At 37.7% G+C, this 22,579-nt stretch overlaps 1 protein-coding gene across 1 annotated transcript in view; it reads right to left on the minus strand.

The window, feature by feature from the left end:
- Cwc27 (CWC27 spliceosome associated cyclophilin) overlaps positions 1 to 22,579 on the minus strand; it is a 230,556-nt gene that overhangs the window by 37,673 nt on the left and 170,304 nt on the right. The window contains exon 12 of the mRNA XM_029557817.1: positions 3,503 to 3,612. Within this exon, the coding sequence (XP_029413677.1) occupies positions 3,503 to 3,612 (110 nt within the window). The remainder of the gene's footprint in view (positions 1 to 3,502; positions 3,613 to 22,579) is intronic.

Below are 22,579 nucleotides of genomic sequence, written 5' to 3' on the forward strand. Positions count from 1 at the left end.
CATGGACAAGCCCTATGAATCGCATGCCTTTAATCCCAGCATTGGGGAGACAGAGGTAGGTAGATCTTTTTGAGTTTGAGGCCAGCCTGGTCTACATAGTGAGTTCCAGGTCAGTTGTGCTACAGGGAGACCCTGTTTCAAGAAGACAAAAAAAAAAAACAAAAAAAAACTTTTATTTATTATTTTTATTTTGTGTATATGAGTGTATTGCCTGCATGTATGTGAGTGCACCCATGCATGCAATGCCCTTGGAAGTTAGAAAAAGGCGTCAGATCCCCTGGAACTAGAGTTACGGATGACTGTTAGCTGTCACGTGGGTGCTGGTAATTCAACCCAGGTCCTCTTCAAGAGCAGTCAGAGCTCTTAACCACTGAGACATTTCTCCAGTCCCAATGCTATCAGTTTTTAATGGTGAACTCTGTACACTTGGAAATGCATATTTTCGAGGACATAAAACATTTTTGAGGACAATAAAAACAAAGAATGCTTTAATGGAACGAAACTTTAAAATTTCCTAGAAAATTACTCTAGATCTGGATTTTTCTCCTGGAGGTTAAAGTGGCAAAACAGATGGTTTTTTAAAGGATATTAAGATGCTACTGGCAAGAGATGAGGAGAGAGAGTCTGAACATAATTAAAACACATTGTATGAAATTCTCAAAGAATCAATAAATTATTTTGGGGGGCGGTTTGAGACAGGGTCTCCCTGTAGCCCCAGCTGTCCTGGAATTCACTATGTAGACCAGGCTGGCCTTGAACTCACAGAGATCCACCTGCCTCTGCCTCCTGAGTGCTCGGATCAAAGGCATGTGCCACCATGCCTGGCTAATAAAAACATATTTTTAAAATTTTTTACTTTTTAAATTTTATGTGTGTGTATTGCCTGCATGTAGGTAAGTGCACCCATGTCCAATGCCCGCATAGGACAGAAGAGGCTGGGATCCCCTGGAACTGGAGTTACAGACAGTTGTTAGCTGCCATGTAGGTGCTGGGATGTGAACCCAGGTCTTCTGCAAGAACAGCCAGTATTCTTAACCACTGAGCCATCTCTTCAGCCCCATAAAAATTTTTGCTGGGCATGGTGGTGCACACCTTTAATCCCAGCACTCCTGAGGCAGAGGCAGGTGGATCTCTGTGAGTTCAAGGCCAGCCTGGTCTACATAGTGAGTTCCAGGACAGCTGGGGCTACAGGGAGACCCTGTCTCAAAAAGACAAAATATATATATATATTTATTTATTAATTTTATTTTATGTGTATTTGTGTATTGCTTGAATGTAGGTAAGGTACGTGCACCCATGTCATGCAATGCCTGCCGAGGACAGAAGAGGCTATCAGATCCCCTGGAATTGGAGTTATGGACAGTTGTTAGCTGCCATGTGGGTGCTGGGATTTGAACCCGGGTCTTCTGCAAGAATAGCCAGTGTTCTTAACCACTGAGCCATCTCGCCAGCCCATAAAAATAGTTTTTAAAAAACATGCTACTGGGGGGCTGGAGAGATGGCTCGGCAGTTAAGAACACTAGCTGTTCTTGTGCAAGATCTGGGTTCAAATCCCAGCACCCACATGACAACTAACAACTGTCCATAAGTCTAGTTTCAGGGGATCCAATGGTCTCTTTTGGTCTCCTCAGGTATTTCATGCCATGGGTGCACTCACACACATGCAGGCAATACATGCATACACATAAAATAAAAAGAAAATATTAAGAAAATACTATTGACTTTTGTCCAGGAATTGTAAGCAAAAACAAAAATAAACTCATCCTTTTGTTCATTCTTGGCTTCTCCTGTGTTTAAGATCAGACTTTGTCTAGGTACAGCCTAAAGTACGAGGAGACACAGGGCAGAAAATATCTCCAAATGCTAGCGCACATAATAGGGTGAAGATAGCATCTGAATGGAGGCATTTCTGGTCGGCATCTGCTGGGGCATTGCTCAGTCTGCTGGCTTTTGCTGAAAGAATCAATGGCCAACCACTTACAGCATGGTTCTTTAGTTCAGTTACAGAATTCTCACATGGGAGAGTTATTCTGAAGGTACCTGCCCTGGCAGACTGTTCAAATGTGTCTATAATCAAAAGCCTTCTAATTGACCTTTGTGCCTGCAATGCTACACTGGGTCTAGTCCACTCTTCACATGGCTGCCAAGTTGGAGAGATCCCAAAGTGCCACTGAGATCATGTTACATCCCACTGTCAATGATTCCCCATTGCCGTTATGGTAAATCTAAATCCTTAAGGACCAAGGTGGTTCAAAAACCACCTTTAATGAATGGACTCCTGCTTACCCTTTCAGTCCCAGTTTTTCCCTCCTTTGGTTAGATTACAGTCATACTTAGCATTTTTACTCTTTGAAAAGAGGGCAAAGACTTCTCATACACTGCTCCTTCTGTTTCACCACATCCTGTCTCTACTCTACCTGGATATCTCCCAGGCAATCTGCAAAGCTCAGACAGATCATGTCTCAGAGAGACCTTCCCAGATTCTTCTGACACACTTAGATCCTACTGTTACACATTTACATAATCCCCTGTACCTGTCCTTTCACAATGCTTACTCCTTTTGGCTGGTATTACTTATTTAACTGGCTCTTTTCCTGATAGCTCAGACAGGAGAGAAATCTATCTACTTGTTGACCACTAAATAATAGTGGTTGGGTTCTTAGCAATTACTGCTTCAAGGAGGAGAAAAAAAAAAAAAAAGAAACGGATAAATAAGAGTGATCCTCAGCATCTGTGGATCAGCAATGTTTCTATGTAGTTACTTCATAGAAAGTTTGTGATTCCAAAAGAACAAGTTAATAATGCACTGTTATTTAATTTCACTTGATGTGGCATATCTTTTGAATATTTCTTGTTGAACTTGCCCTATTTTCATCCTTCCTTACCAGTAACTGATGTCATTCATAAGACAGTTTCTGATTGGACTAATTTAATCAACACTTTCTACTGACAGATTGGTTTTATCAAATGTCAAGTACCGCCTGGCAAGCTGGTCAATTATATCTATCTCTTTTCATTCTGATACTTCTTTTACTGGACTACTTAAAAGAATGAGAAATTTCTTGCAATAAACAGGGTCTTATTACAGCAGAAAATCAACTAGTGGCCCAAACGCCTTATTCCATGGTAGTGTGCAACTTCGCACTGGGCTGGAAGATATCCTCTTGTTATTTGTAGGCTCTGTGGCTCTGGATCATAATAGTCACCTCTCTGACTTTCTGAGGACATGTGGCTTTATGAAGCTCCTGTGCTTGACGTAGGAATGCCAGGTTGAAACTTGAAAGTTTCAGGCTTTTTCACCTAAATGTCTGGAAAGAACTTGAAAAACTGGACCCTTGTGAGTGAGTGGTCAAGGTCACTGAACCCTACCCTGTACATGTTCTTTTTCTTTTTAAGAGAGTGCTTCCCCTGGATATGCAGTCAAATTAGGCTCTACCTAGAGCAACATTGGAAGACAGTAAAAAGGCAATGAACTATATAGAGATCTTGGTTTGGAAGTTACCTGATCTTCTCGGGAAGTTCCTTTCTTTGGCTGTTGCTTCCTCAAAGCTTCATATTTTTGCTTTTCTCGTCTGTATTCTGCAACAGCACCATCAGGGGCAGCTTCTTCTTCTAAAGAACAGTAGAATGTATTAAGAGCAAGTCATACAAAGGTCTGTGGATTCATGGTAATGTACACACTCATGTCACCAAACAGGAAGTTCAAAATAGGGTTGAACTATTTGATTTTTATCCATTAATTTCAAAATATCACCAATAAGATCCACCAAAATCTACAATTACAAATCAATAGACACTTACTTGTTAAACAATTTTATAAATGATTTTTTTTCCTATACTATACTATTTTGTTTTCCTTACTTGTACTTACTTAGGTTGACTGTGAAGTCACCTCTCACTTTTAAAATACTTTAGATTTTTCCAAAATTCAGCAATACCATTTTATACTGTTTCCTAACTTAGAAGACAAAATATTTCAAATAGTGGTTGATATTCTAATTACTACCACTTTTGTTCCCCAGTTACAATCAACCAACTTCATCTTGACAGTACCACAGAAAGTAAATACATCTACTAAATTAAGACAGCAGAAGTAGACAAAAAAAATCATTTTTCAGATGACAAATCTATACATTCAGCATAGCAATGAATAAACAAAACAAACAAGTAATGTTTGAGGTTCATATGCTTAGTAACCACTTGTGAAGAGAGACTATTATCTTATTTGGCATATACAGAAAATTCTTAGTCCTCTTCTTATCCTCTAACAGTTGGATTTGCACAGTCCTGGGATAAAGATCAGAACTTTTAATATGTGTTAGGATCTCTATATGAGGCAGTTAATGCCTTTACTTTTTTTCTTGTCCTGGGGAATCAAACCCAGGGCCTCATACATGCAAGAATGCACTTTGACAATGAGCTACACCCCAGCCCTAATGCATTCCTTTCTAGCCTCCCCTCTCACAATTCTTGTTCTTATCCATCTCCAAGTGCTTCCATTCGGTTTCTATTCTTCAAACTCATTCTGCTCTTTCAACTCCCTTCCTTTTGTTACTCATTCTTTAAGGAATACTAAACACATTACATCTCTCCATTCTCCAATTAGTTTTCGTTGCTTAATTCCTGCTTTAGGTCTTGGCTTGGGTGGTACTTTGTTCAGGAGCCTTTTCTGATTCCAGTTGCTGAGTCAGGTCTAGATGCCTAGTTTCCAGGCATCTAGTTTCCAGAGTGCCCCTCAGCACTTATCACACTTCATGGTAAGTTCTTGTTTACTCTTCTTTTCCCACCAGGAGTCATTAAATCCTTGAGGAGGAAAAGTCATATTCCCCAGCACTTAGAGCAGAGCTTGGCAAGGGCTACATGTTGATAAATAATGAAAAAGTAAAAGAAAGAATAATGAAACTGGAGAAGGGGAAAATAAAAAGGTAGTAGACCAGTTTGGTCCTCCATCTTACACTGACTGTTAAAGGAGAATTTGACATGCACCTGGGATCTCCTGCTCCATCACATTCAGGGAGTCAATTATATTTCTCTTGGGCCACTTTCTGATAGCAGAATTTTGTAAAATTTTATGTAAAATTCTAATTCTAATTAATAGTCTTAAGACTAGCTAATGCTTAATAGTTAAAATAAATACAAAAGACAAGTTCTTTACTTCGATTTTTCAGTTACAAGTGGCTGATAACCTTTATTTGCGGTGGGAATTTCAAAATAAATGGAAATACTAATAACAGGTATATTGAGTTACCTCTGCCCCAAGTAAGTCAAGCTAAGAACTTTGAAAATAGATTCAACTATGCATGTTTTAATGACATTCACACTCATTCCTTTATGTCTGACTTCCTTTAGCAAGGACCAATCCCTTGTTTACACTTTGAAGGAACATGTAGGGAATAGACTTTTCTTACTTTTCTTTTCCCTGTGTGTGTAGGGGGTGACAGGATGGGGGGTGGTTGTAGGGGAGAAGAACATGACAACGAAGTCTTACTATGTAGCCCAAACTGCCCTCTAAGTTGAGATCCTCCTGCTTCAACTTCTCCAAGGGCTACGTTATTCATCATACCTCGCTTTAGTAAACGTATTTTAAATTCTGCACCAAAGAAGACTTACGAATCAGTTTTATTTTTATTTACTTTTAAGGTGCCTTATTATTTTTACTTTATGCATATGAGTGTATTGCCTGCATATATGTAAGTGCACCTGTGCTGTGCAATGTCCATGGAGGTCAGAAGAGAGTGCTGGATTCCCCTGAGCAGGAGTTATGAATGGTTGACAGCTGCCACGTGGTGCAGTGCTCTTAACTGCTGAGTCATCGGATTCAATTTTAAAAAGCCAATGATAGGTAAATTTAAGCATGGAGGTTCTATAGCTATGCTATTAAAAAGTCTTCACATAATTTAGAAAATAACCTCATCTTGGAATCTATGACAAAAATTTTAAAGTAATTCTACTGAGGATACTTTATATACAGTGAAATTCAAATGGTGTATATAATACATGTTGGTATTGTGTGTAATATATAATTTTTAACACAACCAAGATATACAACAGCTCTGTATTCTTAAAAATCTATCTGAATGTCTCTTATAGTCAATTGCCCTCATGAGGCACCAATGACCTTTCTGTTACCACAGTTATGCCATTTCTAGACACTCACACACATGCAATCATTGTATATGTAGTCTCTTATATCTAGTTTCTTTTATTTATCAAATACATCCATGTTGTTGGGTAATCCTTCACATAACTGAATAGTATTACATAGCTTCCAGTTTGGGTTGCTACATATATTTTCAATGAACACTCACAAGTCTTATTGTGACTCATACTTTGATTTTTTTTTTAAGGTAAGAGCTTCAGATGGGCCTCCTGGATCATTTGATAAATGCATGCTCATTTTATATTTGACTGTCACATTGTTTTATGAAGAAGGTGCACCTCTATTCCTATTACCAGCAATGCAGGAGAGTTTGAACTGCTCTGCTTCCCAACTATACCTGGATTTGGAGTGGATAAGCTACCTACACTCTAATGGTGATAGGAATTCCTCATCAGTCATCCTAGTGGTTCCAACTTATGGTTCCAACTCTCTTTTTCATGGTGACAACTGATATTAAACATTATTACAGGCCTTATTGGCCATTTATATATCTTCTTTTGAACTGCTTGTTCATTTTTTTGTCTTTTTAATGATTTTTCTTATTTTGTTTATGTATATGAATGTTTTACTTGCATGTATGTAAGTGCACCCACATCATACAATGCCCATGGAGGTCAGAAGAAGGCATCAGATCCCCTGGAACTGGAGTTATGGAGAGTTGTTAGCCGCCATGTGGATGCTGGGAATGTAAACTAGGTCCTCTTCTAGAGTAGCCAGTGCTCTTAACCACTGGGCCATCTCTCCAGTCCCAAAATATTTTTATTATTTTATGTGAATGAGTATCTTCCTGCATGTATGTAAGCATACCATGTGCATGCAGTGCTTGCAAAGTCCAGAAGAGGGCATCAAATCCCTTGGAACTGGAGTTAACAGCTGGTTGTTAGCTGCCATTTGGGTGCTAGGAATTGAACCCCTGAGCTTTCTCTCCAACCCCCTGCCTTTGTCTTATTAATGTGTCAGATACAGCTTCTGCACATGGTCTCAGTCTGCCATTTATCCCTGCATTTCCTGAATTCAGTTTTCACAGAGAAGTTACATCTTGGTAGGAAGCATTTCATCAGTTTTTAAAATTTTATATGTATATCCGTGTGTGTGTGTGTGTGTGTGTGTGTGTGTGTGTACATGTACATACTTTTTGTGTATCATCTAAGAAATTTTTCCTTGCTCCAAGGTCACAAAAGTTTTTTTCCCAATGGTTTTCTCAACTGAGTTCTTTGAAAAAAAATTACTTAAGGGGCTGGAGAGATGGTTCAGCAGTTAAGATCACTGGTTATTCTTGCAGAAGATCTGGGCTTGAATCCCAGCACCCACATGACAGCTAACAACTGTCTGTAACTCCAGTTCCAGGGGATCTGATGGCCTCTTCTGTCCTCCACGGGTATTGCACGACACAGGTGCACTTACCTACATGCAGGCAATACACACATACACATAAAATAAAAATAAAAAATAAGAGCTGGGCGTGGTGGCTCAAGCCTGTAGTCCCAGCACTTGGGAGACAGAGGCAGACAGATTTCTGTGAGTTCAAGGCCAGTCTGGTCTACATAGTGAGTTCCAGGCCAGCTGGGGCTACAGGGAGACCCTGCTTCAAAAAGACACACACACACACACACACACACACACACACACACACACACACATTTTAAATACTTAAAAGTATACATATTTTTGCTCTGCTGTGATTAATTTTGATAAGTTTTCAAGGGATATTACGCATTCTTGCTCAACAGGGATCTATCTGTATCTCCTCCATATTTACACAAGTCTTTCCTATTATGAAATTTTTTAGTCTGATGGAGGGAAAGGCAAAATTACTCTTTGCCGGACAATAAGCTACCTATACTCTAATGGTGATGAGAATTTCTCAGCAGGGATACTTTTAGATACAGTAAATTTTTTTATTTATTAATTTTTAAAATTTCACTGTATGAGTGTTATGCCTGCAAGTGTGTAAGTGCACCCATTTTGTGCAATGCCTGTGGAGGACAGAAGAGAGCATCAGATTCTCTGGAACTGGAGTTATGGATGGTTGTTAGCTACCAAAGATACAGTACATTTTAATTTCACAAGCTTTCCTGTATTTTCCACATTGTAGTTTATGTGGAAAATAAGGCAACTTTAATGAGTCAGCTTATTCTTTCAGTATTTATATTAAACTATATTCTTTGTATTTCCTAGTTGTAATAATGAAGATGTATGCATGTAGTTTAGATATAACTGAACATCCTGCCCTGATAATATCTTAAAATTGCAGTATTCAGTCTTCCTTTTAAAAAGTATATTCACAACCAGTTTCACCAAAGTGCTGTATAAAGTAATCAGTGGTGTTAATGGCAGGAATCTAAAAATTAGTAAGATTCACTTATGAATTTCAGATCTCTTTGATGTAATTTCTTTGGGAATAGAAAGTACATTTAAAAGACAGATTTTCATCTTTAACTGATGGGTTACAAAATCATTTTTACTTTGAAACATTAAGTGAATAATTGAGTAAAACTATAGGATTTTCATCATTATTTAAATGACTCCAGATCAAATAACTAATATAACTTTTTAAAAATTTTTGTTGGTTGTGGGTTTTTTTTTTTTTTTGACAGGGTCTCCCTAGCCACATCCTGGCTGGAAGTCATGATGTGAACCAGGGTGCCCTTGACCTCACAGAGATCCAATTGCCTCTGCCTTCCGAGGGCTGGGATTAAAGGCACATGTCACCATGCCCAGTGTAAATTTTTTATAAATTAATTTTCATTTTATGTGTATGAGTGTTTTGCCTGCATGCCTTTAAGTGTGTCACATGCCTGCAGTGCTCACAGAGGTCAGAAGAGTATGTGGGATCCCTTGGAACTAGAGTTGTGGATGGTTGTTAGCCACTATGTGGATGCTGGGAACTGAACCCAGGTCCTCTGCAATAGTAGTCAGTGCTGTTAACTGCTGAGCCATCTTTCTAGCCTCAACTAATAAAACTGTCTTTTCACAGTGCTTGAATACTGTTCCCAATACTTCTTGTGTCTATTCCACCTTTAACTATATCCATTCTCAGTAAAGCTCCAGTTGAACAATTTTCAGCAGAGAGACTGAGAACTTTGTAGAGTTCCAGAATGTCATCTACTCCTCAATTGCTAAATAAACTATCATCCAACAAAATCTTGAACTGTAACCTTACCTTGACTGCAGCTTTTGGCCTCTGAAGAGGGAAACTGTAAAAACTAGGCTTTTAATCCTCTGGTCATGAGTGAGGCCATTCTGACTTCAATATAACTGGCTGAATTTTGTAATGAAAGTTAAGAACTGAATGCTCTGTGCCTTGGAGTTGAATGGGTAAATCACAGGCTGTATGTAACCTATCATTACATAGCTGTAAACGTTTCCCCCCTACTCCTCAAGAATGTTCTAAAAAGATCCACAGATTCTTTGGTAGCTCAGGAATTACATTTTTAGCTGTATCTGTCTTTGGGTTTGAATACATTCTGGAGCTTTCTGTGCTTGATTGTGATTTTTACTCATTAAATTCAAATTTCATTTGTGTTTTTAAAGATATGCTTAATATACTCAGTAGAGGTAAGAAAATGTTCCAATGACTATTTACAGGTGGATTAGTAAGAACTGAGAGACAAAAATGAATTCCTAAGTTTGATGTCAAGGAAAAGCAGATGGTTGGGAGTGGAGATCTTTTAAGGGTGGTCCCATTAATCTGCTTACTTATTTCCAGAATGGACCATTCTAGCAGTGAAACATGTTACACTTTGGCTTGGGCTGATTTTTATTTTGTGATAATTTTCTCACACAGTTATAAAATAAAAACAAATGTTCTTTAGAGTACTTACAAAGGGCAACTTGATGCTTCTTTTTATCTGTATGCCTGCATAGAGGATAGGCTGATTTGATACACCGACAAATAATCAAAATACTACCTAATGGTTCTTTACTAAATATCTTGATAGAATAAAAGGGACAGACCATATCTTATGGAAATGGTATTTCATTCTAAAATTTTAAAAGATTTTTTTAAATAAAACTAATGTTTATAAACAAAATCAATATTAATCCAAGTATCCCACTAATCTAATATTTAAATATATAATTGTTATAAAAGCAATTTCCTTGTCCAAATTAATATTCACAACTGCTTCACGGCAAATAGGCCTCTCTCTTAGTCATATCAGTTTGCTAGTGAATTTCATTTATTATACCTACAAAAAAAAAGAGGACAAGATTTGGCTAACAATGTTCATAGAAATTATAGGCAGAAAAATTCATTAGGTAATTTGTTCTACTCCATTGCCAATGGCAATGAAAAGTTTAAAAATGAAAGTCAATTTTGAATTAAAAATTAAGATAATAAAGGGCTGGAAAGATGGGTCAGCAGTTAAGAGCACTGACTATTCTTGCCCAGGACCAGGGTTGGGATCTTTGCACCTACATCGCTGCTAAAATGATTCATAAGTCCAGTTCCAGGGGATCTGACACCCTCTTCTGGCCTCTGCAGGCATTGCATGATACAGGTGCACTTACATACATGCAGGCAAAATACTCATACATATAAAAAATAAAAATGGCCGGGTGTGGTGGTGCACACCTTTAATCCTAGCACTTGGGAGGCAGAGGCAGGCAGATCTCTGTGAGTTCAAGGCCAGCCTGGTCTACATAGTGAGTTCCAGGACAGCTGGGGCTACAGGGAGAGCCTGTCTCAAAAAGACCACTCCCCCCCCCCAAAAAGAGTGAATCAAAAAGAATTAAGATGGTAAAATTAATTATAGCAAACTATGTGATAGCAGAAAAGCTGGCACTAATTTTTATGTGGAAAACATACTAGGAACAATATAGAAACCTAGTCAAATTGATGACATGCCATTTTATTTTCTACAATTAATAATTCTAAACCCTTAAGGTCAAACAAGTCAAGGTAGATATATCACCCTCAAGGTGTGCTCACAGGCTGTTCTAGTTCTTTATTTTGTAAGACTAATAGAAAAATTGTTTCAAGAATATTTTTTCCTTCTTTTTGCTTTTATCTCTAACCAAAAAAAAATAGACAAACATCTTGAGAAGAGCTGCCAGGTCTGTTGATCCTAAATAAGACAGATCTATGATATCAGGATTAAGGCTACGAGGGTTACACCTAAGCTGAATAGAAATTGTAGCTCAAACATTTTACGTGGAAAATTCAGCTGAATACAATGTCATTTTTTGACACAAACTCAACTATGCAAAAAAAGCTATTCATTTCTTTCACTTACACCTCATAAAGTATGATGGACTATGAATAAACAGAGCATTCATTTTTCATGTTTTCATTTCTCATCAGTAAACTTTGATTAATTTCCTTAGTCTTTTATTTCAGTTCACTAATTCTGTGTAGTTGTATCTAATCAGTGTTTGAACCACTTACTGAGTCACTGCCTTTAATAGCTCTATTTTTTTATTTACAGAAATTGTATTTGGCTTTTCAAATTCATTCATTCTTTTTCATTATCTTAGTTATTATTCATGAGTTTTATTCTTAAAAACTTTGTCTGCCTGCCTATAGTGGTCATTTCTCTAAGAGTTTTCTAATGTTTCTATTGTGAGTTTATTTTCAGTTGAGGTTACATTTTCATCATGTTCTATAGGAATTCCTTTGGAGAGGTTCTATATCTGATTCTGCAAGATAATCAAGGTATTCCATTGGGCAGGGATAATTTTTTCCACTTTTGACTTAGCATTTCTACACACTTTACAGGGTGTACACTTACACTTTATAGCCATGTCAGCTGAAGTTTAGAGTCCTGAATTTTTTTTTAAAGAATACTTTTAAAATATTTTATTTATTATTTTAATTTTATGTGTATAGTGTATTGCCTGCATGTATGTGAGTGTACCCGGTTTGTAGCTGCCATGTCGGTGCTGGGAATCGGACCCGGATCCTCTGCAAGAGCAGTCAGTGCTCTTAACCGCTGAGCCATCTCTCCAGCCCCCCCAATTTTTTTTAAATGACAGACATTTTCTCCCTCCCTTTCATAGTTCTGAGAGATTGCAAGCTTTTTTTGTGGCCTTCCTGTCCTGATGTACAGTTTTTCTGGATCCTACATCTCTAACCCAAGGCCACATGTTCTAAATGTGAGATTAAAACCCCGACTTCTAGCTATTAGAGCATTAGTCTGGATTCAATATTCCTCTGGGTAACCTTAGTACCAGCTCACTCACTTATTGTTCTGGCTATACATCCTGTTGTTTTTGGTATCTAGGACCTTCCTTCTTTCCGTCTCTCCCTCTTTTCTGCCTTTTGAGCATATACGATTGCCTAAATATTTAAACAGGATTGGACCATATCTTAACTAGCACTTCCATATATTTTTTAGAAGAGAGAGTGTGTTGGTACAGCATTGTCATGTGTTTGGATCTTCCTGAGTAAACAAAACTGAATAAACAACTGGATGTTTTTAATGACATTAATCTGGCTAATAAAATGCACAAGAAAACTTAAAAACATCCAGTTTCCAGAGTGCTCTGTTGTTTCTTATAAATCTCAATGTATACTGAATGATTCAAAATTAATAGTAATATATTTGAGTCCCTCTACTAATGACTACTTACCATTAACCAAAATGTCTATGAAATATACACTGAATAAGAATTAAAGAAAGAACAGAAGGAGAATATTAAGGATCTGCTGTATGTTTGGCACCAAACTAAGGTGATTTTGATATCCCTGAAGGAGCTATCCATAAATCTATTTTACAAATAAGTAAAAAAGATAGGATCCCACAATTAAGATAGGGCAATGACAGAACATGAGTCAGGTCTGTAAGAGAATAAAGGCTTACACTGTCCTGCTGCTTTCAATGAAAACTTAAGCTCAGAAAATAAAACTCATTCTATGTGCCTGGTATTCTAAGACATGCTTTGAAAGAAATGTGAAGACTAAATGAACTTAACATTTGTGAAAATATTGGGAAATGAAGCCTAACTATAATGTAAGCACCATATTTTGGATTTTTTGAGTATAATACTATTCTAGAGCATTTAAATATTTCCTGTGCCATAGCATTGGAACAAAATTGTAAAACTATATTTACTATCTATGAGACAAAGTTAGATACTATCCAGGGAACAGCTTGGGGAGAGGAGGAGAATACAACATCACTAGAACCATGCCTTCCCAACTTGAGTACCAGAGCTAGCTGGTAAGGAAAGGGTCTTCCAAATCTAAATTCTTAGCTTACAGATGAGGAATCTAAGGTCTCGGTAGGTAAAGTCATATAGCTAGTGTCTCATGAGAGGTAGCAGGAGAGACTGCTAATAAAGCTTATAAATAAATAAAACTAATAAAGCTTAATTTCCAACTCTTAGTTTATGTGACAAATTGTAGTAAGACTACAACACAAGTACCTTTGCTTCTGCATGTTATAAACAATGTCCTTAACCCTTCCCTTACAAGCTGGTTAGAAAGCTTAATCTTTGCTTCACCTGAATTTCTTGTCTAAACTAGCAAATGTGCCAATGGTACGCATCCATACTTCATCTCATAGATTAAAGGATTTTGTCCTCTATTGCCTCAGGACCAAAAGTCAAGTAGCTAAAAACTCCAAGTAGCAACAAGGTCATTCATTCTTAAAAAAAAAAAACCCCAAACAAACAGACAAACAAATATGTATTTAATGGCTTGTATATGCCAGAAGGCTGCTTGTGAATGTTTTTAAGTGGCTCTAGATACAGTACTTTAAGGAAAATTTTGTAAAATTTCCATAATACAAACTTACATAAAGGTCATGTAGTAATAGTGGCAAACATATCTGAATAACAAAGGGCTAGACTGTTACTAAATGTACAGCTATACTTACCATACAGCCTGGAAATGACCAAGTATTTTTTTTTTAATCAAACTTTTAGCTTTATCAGAACTTAAATCCAGAAAGTGTCACACTTGAAAATATCTACAATTCTATGATGAAGGCATACTATTAATCCCATTTTTCTGACTTGTAAACTAAGATACTAGTAAGAGATTAAATAATGTATCTCAGTGGTTATAAACCCAGGAGTATAAACCCATGGAGTCTGGCTCTAAAATATAAACTCTTAATTAGCTTAGTTGTTTCTCCATGCACAGAAGAGAGAAAGAGAAAAGTTAAAAATTCCAATTGAACATAAAAAGGCATCAGGTAACACAACCATGTCCCAATGAAATAAAATCCAATATTAAAAAGGGGACCTATACTCCCCTCAAGACACAAATACATGGTTCATTGGCCAACAAAGGAATAAAAGAACAGCCTGTCACACAGGTAATTTCTACCCAAAAAGAACTCCTTATGGCTTTTTCTTACTCTCCCTAATTATAGCTCCCCTTCACTCAAACCTTTAAAACACATTGTAACTCCAAAGGGCACTGTATGATAACTGCCTTTGGGCGAATCACTCTCAGTTGTAAATTCACAGGTCCTTTGTGGACTAGCACAGGCCTTGTGCTGTATTATGTGCTCAATAAATAGTCATTGCAGGGACAAATGACAGATGGATCAAGCTCTTGGACTGCCCTACTGTCTGAAGTCACCTTATTGCTTTTTCTGGGTGGAATAGGTCTTTCAGGGTCCTAGGATCTCAGTATAAACTTTTCCAATAGATAGTTGACTAATTAAATTGGGTTACAAGGAACCAGATGATTTATGACCCTTGTTAAATAGAGGCTACAGGAGATGCTGGAGCCAACTTAAGCAGTTATCCTGATGAAGGCCCATGAACACCAAACTTGCTGGGTAGAATCCCTCCAGGAGCAGCAACCACTCATCATCTTCACCATCTCCCTTAAGGGGTTGCTTGGGAGTAAACCACACATTCCTCCCATCCCAGTCAGAATGTGTCTTGCCCTCCTTTCTTCCTCCCTCACTTCCTCCGTTCAAAAATTCATCACAATAGGAAGAGTCTGTGACATTTAAATGTCAACTTATAAGCAACATATTCTTTACTATCATTTTTCATAATTGTAGCACATAATATTTATCATATGATCAGAGTTTACATCCTTACTTTGCTTACAATATACATTAGATGATGCTTTAAAAGTGAATGAGAAAAAACCCAGCCTCTGTATCCAAAGAGTTTGTCAAAATGAAGTTTTATTCATAATAAAGAAATAATTTAATGAGAGGCAGTATCTTTTATACACATGCACATTTACAAAAACTAGAGAAAACCTGAAAAGTTTAACTTTGTGGTACTATTTATAATAAGAAATCTACCATCTATTTTCCCTATTTAACCAGTTTTCATTTTCAGTGTATTTTCATGGTACAATGGAACAATACTGGCTCCATCTGGTGGTCAATAAGCCTCTGTCATTTCATAAAATTCAGTCAAAAGTGGCTAAATAGTTTAGGGGCTACTTGAAAAGTTAATGAACACTGAGCACCAATCAAGTGTAACTCAGTCTCAGATGAAAGTGACAATTTTTTTTCTCTATACTTTATCTGAACTTCATTGTATTATATTATTTTGGGGCTTAAAATAATTCTTAAAATAGAATAACAGAATGTTTTCTTTCCTCTGTGCTTTTCTGTTAGCTAATTTGAGAAGTGTGCAGCTAACAGGATTCTGAAAATAAATGATACACCTTAAATTTATCCAGGTTCTCAGACTGGAATACAGTTTAGAATAAATAAGTACAAAATTCTTCACTGATCCCCAGCTGTATTTTCCACTGTATTTCCACCAGAACAGTAGCTTGTGGGAGCTTAGATTTAAGAGTTCTGTATGTTTACATCCAATTCAATGCCTCACCTTGATTTTTACATTGTGTAAGAGGACTATGTCCAGAATCCCAACATGAAATATTAGTGAGAGAAGTTCTCAGGCATCTGCTAATTTTACAGATGGTAAAAAAATGAGGTTCAAGAGGTTAAATGATCGTGCCAAACATTTATTTATTTATTTTGTATGTGTATGAGCATGCATGTGTCACAATACACGTGTTGAAGTCAGGACAACTTGCAGGAGTCAGTTCTGTTCTTCATATAGAACTCAGGTTGCCAGGCTTGGCAGTAACACCTTTACCCAAAAAGCCATCTTGCTGCCCGTTCCCTTTGTGTACGTGTATGGTTGTATGTGCATGTTCATGTGTGACATAAGAATTTTCCTCTATTGATCTTTGTATTATTATTATTTCTATTATTATTAGAAACAGGGTATTTCACTGGATATGGAGCTAAGTGATACAGCTAGGCTGTCTGACCAGTGAGCCTAGGTATCAGCCTGTCTTCCCAATGCTGGGGATATAGCCATGTGCAGTCACACTTGTCTTTTGTATGGGTGCTGGGGCATCAAGTCCTCACAGCAGGTGCTCTTACCACCGAGCCATCTCATTAGCACAATATGATCATTTATGAAATGAAGTATATTGTTACTACAATTAAAATTCTCTAGGAATGGGCTGGAGAAATGGTTCAGTGATTAAGCAACGTCCTGCTTGTCCAGAAGACCTGAGTTTGGTTCCTAGCACCCACATTGTGTGGCTCACAAAAATCTGTCATTCCAGCTCCAGGAGATTCGACATGGACTCTCTACAGGTTCCCACACACATGGCATACATTCACACACACTCACATGATGTACTTAAATAAAAATAATAAAATAACTCTTCAAAATTTTTTCTAGGAATTTTCTTAATTTTACTTTTTTTTTCCTGTTAAGATGTTAGAAAAATTTTAAAACTGGGGCTGAAGAGATAGCTCAGCGGTTATGAGCATGGATGCTTTCCCAGAGGACTTGGGTATGTTTTTCAAAACCCACATGGTGGTTAACAACTGTCCTTAACTCCAGTTCCAGGGTATCCAACACCCTCTTCTGGCCTCTGCATACACTGCACAACATACATGCCCTTACATACATGCAGGCAAAACACTCATACACATAAAATAAAAATAAAAAAATAAACAAAAAGAAAAATTTAAGAATTATTTAAAGCTCCACTTCTATCCAAATGCAAAATCTTATGTTTTTGTTCAGGAATAGATTGCTTTGTCGAGTTTATAATTTAAGTAGTAATTTTGATAACAATTTATAACCATAATAACACTTAACTGAGGTTATTAATTACAAAATATTACACTAAAAATAAATCAAATTAATTTAAGTCATCTTAGTATTTTAAAAGTTAGAGAAAGTTGGGTGAGGAAGTAGATGCCTATACTTCCAGTATTTGAGAAGCTAAGGCAGGAGAACAACTAGTTTAAGGTTAGCCTCAGCTACATAGCGAGACCATATCTCAAAAAGTCAAAGGTTGAGGATATAGTTTAGTTGCAGAAAGCTTGCCTTGCCTTGCACAAGCTTTGGGTTCGATTCCTAAGTACTTTAAAGAAAACAAATTAGTGATGATAGGTTCCAAACAAAACACATTAAACTGGTTCTATCATTACTAAGTAGTGGGTTTGTTCTATCTGATAAGCAGCATTTTGCCAGGTTTCTCCCTTCTTAATGATTCAGAGAATAATACAGAAACAATTACTGAGGATTATTGAAATTAATGAGGGATATGAAGAGCCTTTCTTGAAGGAATTCTGATCTCTAGCTCTCTGTACGTCTCTAGATGGTGTGACCCCCATTTTTTTTTTTTTTTTTTTGAGACAGGGTCTCTCTGTAGCCCCAGTTGGCTTGGAACTCACTATGTAGACCAGGTTGGCCTCAATCTCACAAAAATCCACCTGCCTCTGCCTCCTGAGTGCTAGGACTAAAGGGGTACACAACCATGCCGGCCTGACCCACAATTCTTATAATTTGATAGCCATTTTGACAACATACCCATGTTGCTCTGTTATTCTGGATGTGGAAACTACAAGTTATATATGCCATGTTGCAGCAATAAGAGGTAAACAGAACAGAACAAAACAGAAATAGAACACTGAATTCTTTAAGATAAAAAGATTTCATGAAGTCAACCAGGTACAAGACTAAAGAAAAGAACAGTTTCTGAAAACTGTTTATGGCTAATTAACACTACAGAATGTGTGTTTTAGCAGTACTTAAAGGAAGCCTCTACTCTTGTAATTAATACATGAAATAAATTTGCTCCAAGTAGTTATGAGTTTACAAACTGGTTCAAATTAGTCCTTAACTGCTTCCTGACCAGCACCACTTTAAAAAAAACTTTATTTATTATTTTAAATTTATGTGTGATTGTACAGCCTGCATGTATGTGAGTGCGCCCATGTCGTGCAATGCCTGTGAAGGTCAAAAGACGGCATCGGATCCCCTGGAACTGGAGTTATGGACAGTTGTTAACCGCCATGTGAGTGCTGGAGTTCAAAGCCATGTGGGTGCTGGGATTTGAACCTGGGTCCTCTGTAAGAGCAGTCAGTGTTAACCACTGAGCCATCTCTCCAGCCCCACCAGTACCACTTTTAAAGATATGTCTGAGACACAATTCTAAGAAGCCTGTGTGCTTTCTCACAGAGAAAGAAGCAGAGGTTGAGAAAGGTTAACTCTCTTGCCCCAGGTTCTAGGGCTAATAAGTAATAGAGCCCTAACAGAAGTGAAATCAGGGCTGTCAGACTTCAAAGGCTACTCCTTTTCTACCCTGTCTCACAGCAAATAGTTATGGTTGGTGGGGGAGGTACAAGGAAAACAATGAAGGCTCCTGACTTTAAAAGTTTGTACCGTGGACAAGGAACAAAACATACACTGCTGTGTGGTGGAACAAATGACAGGAGAGGTTCTAATAGAGCATTTGGGAAATTCATGTAGAGGAGGGAGAGGGAAAGCCAGAGAATGCAGCAGCACGAATGGGCCTTGAAAAGAAGATTTAGCTACAGCAGGTACAAGAAACATCAAGACTAAGGCACGAGGATAACCCAGTGCACGTGAGGAGGAGGGGGAAATTATTCTTTGAAATTAAAGAATGAGTGAATAAGATGAATAGGAAAAAGAATCTGATCATGAAAGTCTCTTGGTGCTAAATCAAGAACTGAAACTTTACTTTGGTAAGCAGTGGGCAGCCAGGTTTATATCCTTCAACAGTATAAGAAACGCTCAAGTGTGTGTAAGCCTTTTACAAAACCCCAGACTGCTACATTATTTGAACTGATTTCAAAGAATTTTTAAAGGGGTAATTTTCTTATTATAGCACTAGCTTGAGGCAGTTGATAAAATAGGGGATAAATGTCCAAATTTCCTATTGTCCACAATTCTTTTAATCAATGAATGATACATTCCTTAGTAAAAGAGTAGAGAGCAAAGGGGGGTGGAGCAGAGGGAGGGAGGGAAGAAGAGGAAGGGGGTCTCAAATTTTGGGGTTTTCTCCTAATTACTTTAGGATGGAACAATATCATGGTAAAGTTATCTTTTCACACTTACCAGGCTACTGCAATTTAGATGGGAGATATATGTGACTGTTTTGAAGCAGCATGTTCAGCTGCTTGTGGCTCTTCCACTGTCTCATAATAGTTTAGACTGTGCTTTCACTGAGGCTCAGCTTCTAGTTCAGATATATCCCTCCTCCCCAGTCTCCATGTTTAGTGAAAGCTCTAGAAAATTAAACTTGGAGGTGGAAAAGGTCACCAAACTGCTTCCTCTGAAAGGTGACTGTATCTAAATGGGCTTTCTGGAACCTGAGGTTGGAGGAGTGGAGTGGGAGTCACTTTGCTGGGTTTATTTAAGTGTGATGCTGTGAATTGCATGTGAACACTCAGTCTGCTGATTCTGGCACCCAGCTAACTGGACATGTTGCCTGTGGCTTATTTTATTTTTAAAGGAAACAACTCTTTGCAGTTTTACAGTGGAAAGAATACTAGACAAAAGTTCTGACTCTCCTCAAATCTGTTTAAATACTGTATACAATTAATGGCTTGGTTTCTTCATTTGCAAAATGGAAACTATACTTGTTTAATCTACTTCTCAGGACTGTTACAGAACTAAATGTAATGAAGCATGTGACAGGACTTTGTACTGTGCTCATGTTATATAAATATGAGGTATTATTATCTGGCAATGAATACTAAGCACTGTGTTTTATGTCTATAAGCCATTTAATAGCTATAACTCTTCAAATAATTAAATCTCATTTGAAGAAGAAGAAAGTAGATTCAGTATTTTTCATTTCAGTAACATAGTTGTTTGAGTAAAATATATTTCTGTATATTAAATCCTACTTCAATAAAATATGTAAGTGGGAAAAATGTTGAAAATTCTTTTTTTAATCGATCAAATCTTAGCTTATATTTTTTATACACTTGGATGTTCAGATGTAGAATTGCTTTACCATGGGGTTTATTATAATGCTGAACTTGCTTAAAGACCAGACAGCATTTGCTGGCATGTTGACCAACAGAACATGCTTTGCTATTCCCATCCTCTGTTTACGGCTTACACTTTCACATACTGCACCCTGAACATGCCAGGCAGCCTTTTAAGAGCTTTAGGCACAATAACTCATTTAAATATAAAAGGGACATGGTTACCACTGGAAGGATTAGGGATTTACACTGGAAACCTATCTCTTCAGTAAAAGCTGAAGCTCAAAAAGTACATGATGATGGAACACTCATCACGCGGAAGCCAACAAAGCAAGACACAGGAATGTGAGCTTCTTTTTAAAGTATTTTATTTATTATTTTTATTTTATGTGTATGAGTATGCATGTATGTAAGTACATCCATGTCATGCAATGCTTATGGGGTCAGAAGAGGGCATCGGGTCCCCTGGAACTGGAGTTATGGATAGTTGTTTGCTGCTATGTGGGTACTGGGAATGGAACCCAGGTCCTTTGCAAGAGCAGCCAGTGCTCTTAACTGCTGAGCCATCTCTCTAGTCCCAGAAATGTAAGCTTCTTGAGGGTAAGAGACTCTTTTCTTATTCACCAACTTATGCTTGGAGTCTAGAATAGTGCCCAAGCTATCTTGCACTTTATAAATTCTATTTTAATGAATAAACAAATGTTTTAAAAAAGCAAAGTGACTGTTCAAAGGAGACTTATCTTAGGAAAAGGACTGGCAGAAAGAATGGAGAACCAGATGAGGTAGTGTGTGCTTGTGGTCCCAGCACCTCATGAGATTGCGACAGGATGGCGTGAGTCCACAGTCTGGGCAACAAAGTGAGACTCTGTTTAGGGGAAATAAAATAAAAGGTGGAGGGGAAGAAGTGTAGAGATGATATAGGCTAGCTTTCTTGCTGCTGAACCTTGAAGAACAGTGGCTATCAAGCACCTTTTTAGGCTTATTTCTCAGGAAGTTCTAAAAGCCAGGTTAGGGGTAAGGGAGAAGATCAACAAAAACTAAGGATGTACTGAAAAAGACAGGACACCCGATAACAGGTAAGCCAATTAAAACAAATAAACACAACAACAACAAAACCCTGTGAAATTTAAATGGAAGCACATTACAAGGATGTGTAAAGCTGCTCCCAGAAACTATAGGCTATTATATGAAAATCCCAGTACCACACAGGCTCCTGCCCTATGGTTGGTCAGTGAGGCCTCTGAGGCCCCCAAAACACTATAGGCATTTGCCAAGGCTGTTAGTTGCCCTCCAAAGGTATATGACAATAGCCTATTGCTGAAGACACTTCATAAATTGGTTGTAGGACAGAGAAATCATGCTGGAACTGAGATGGAAACTTTTTCACTGTTGGTTAGTTTTCACAGTGCCAGAAGGTGCTATGCATGCTGCTGGGGAAGAATTGTCATCCAAAGTTGCACCCTGTGTACTACAGTACCAACTGGTGAGATAAGAAGTGCCCATTGGTGCAACAGCAGCAAGTCAGCAATAGGGATAACCAATCACTTTCTGATCAGATTTGAAGTCCACGTCACGGGAGGAATCCACATCTGGTACTGTAAACCTGGTCAAAAGGTTGTGGTTGGCCCTATAGTGAAGTTATTACTATTGTTTTGCTAAATGGGCAGGATATGCCCATAAAAATTCCACCTAAATAATTATGCTTATGCATAATTAGAGAGTTGACTTAAGAATATGTAGAAAGTTGACTTAAGAATATGACATCACTGTTTTAATCATGATGCCAGAGCAGTCAGATTTATGGGCACAAGACTTGTACAGGATTGAGCCTGTCAATATACTGTCATGGGGGAGATGTTCTTTAGCACTCCCATTCTTGGGACCTATAGGCCTATAATGATAACTAGTGGAAAGAGACCCAAGAGATTCTACCCTCCCCTGAGGTATTTTCTTTGGTAGTATAGCCAGTGGTAGTGAACACATGCTCTTGTAAATAATTCCTCATCCAGGACCCTGAAAGCAACCATAATAAAATTTACTGGGTCATCAAAGTTAAATAAATAAGTAATGACATGAGGAAGAGGGACTGGGTGGGAAGAGGAAGGGGATCAGTGGGAGTAGGAGGAGAACAGGAGAGGGTAATGGGGTAGATATGACAAAAATGCATTGTATGAATGTATAAAAATGTTATAATGAAACATTATTATATATAATCAGT

Source organism: Nannospalax galili, unplaced genomic scaffold (genome assembly GCF_000622305.1).
Source record: "Nannospalax galili isolate Female #2095 unplaced genomic scaffold, S.galili_v1.0 scaffold751, whole genome shotgun sequence".
Lineage (NCBI taxonomy): Eukaryota > Metazoa > Chordata > Mammalia > Rodentia > Spalacidae > Nannospalax > Nannospalax galili.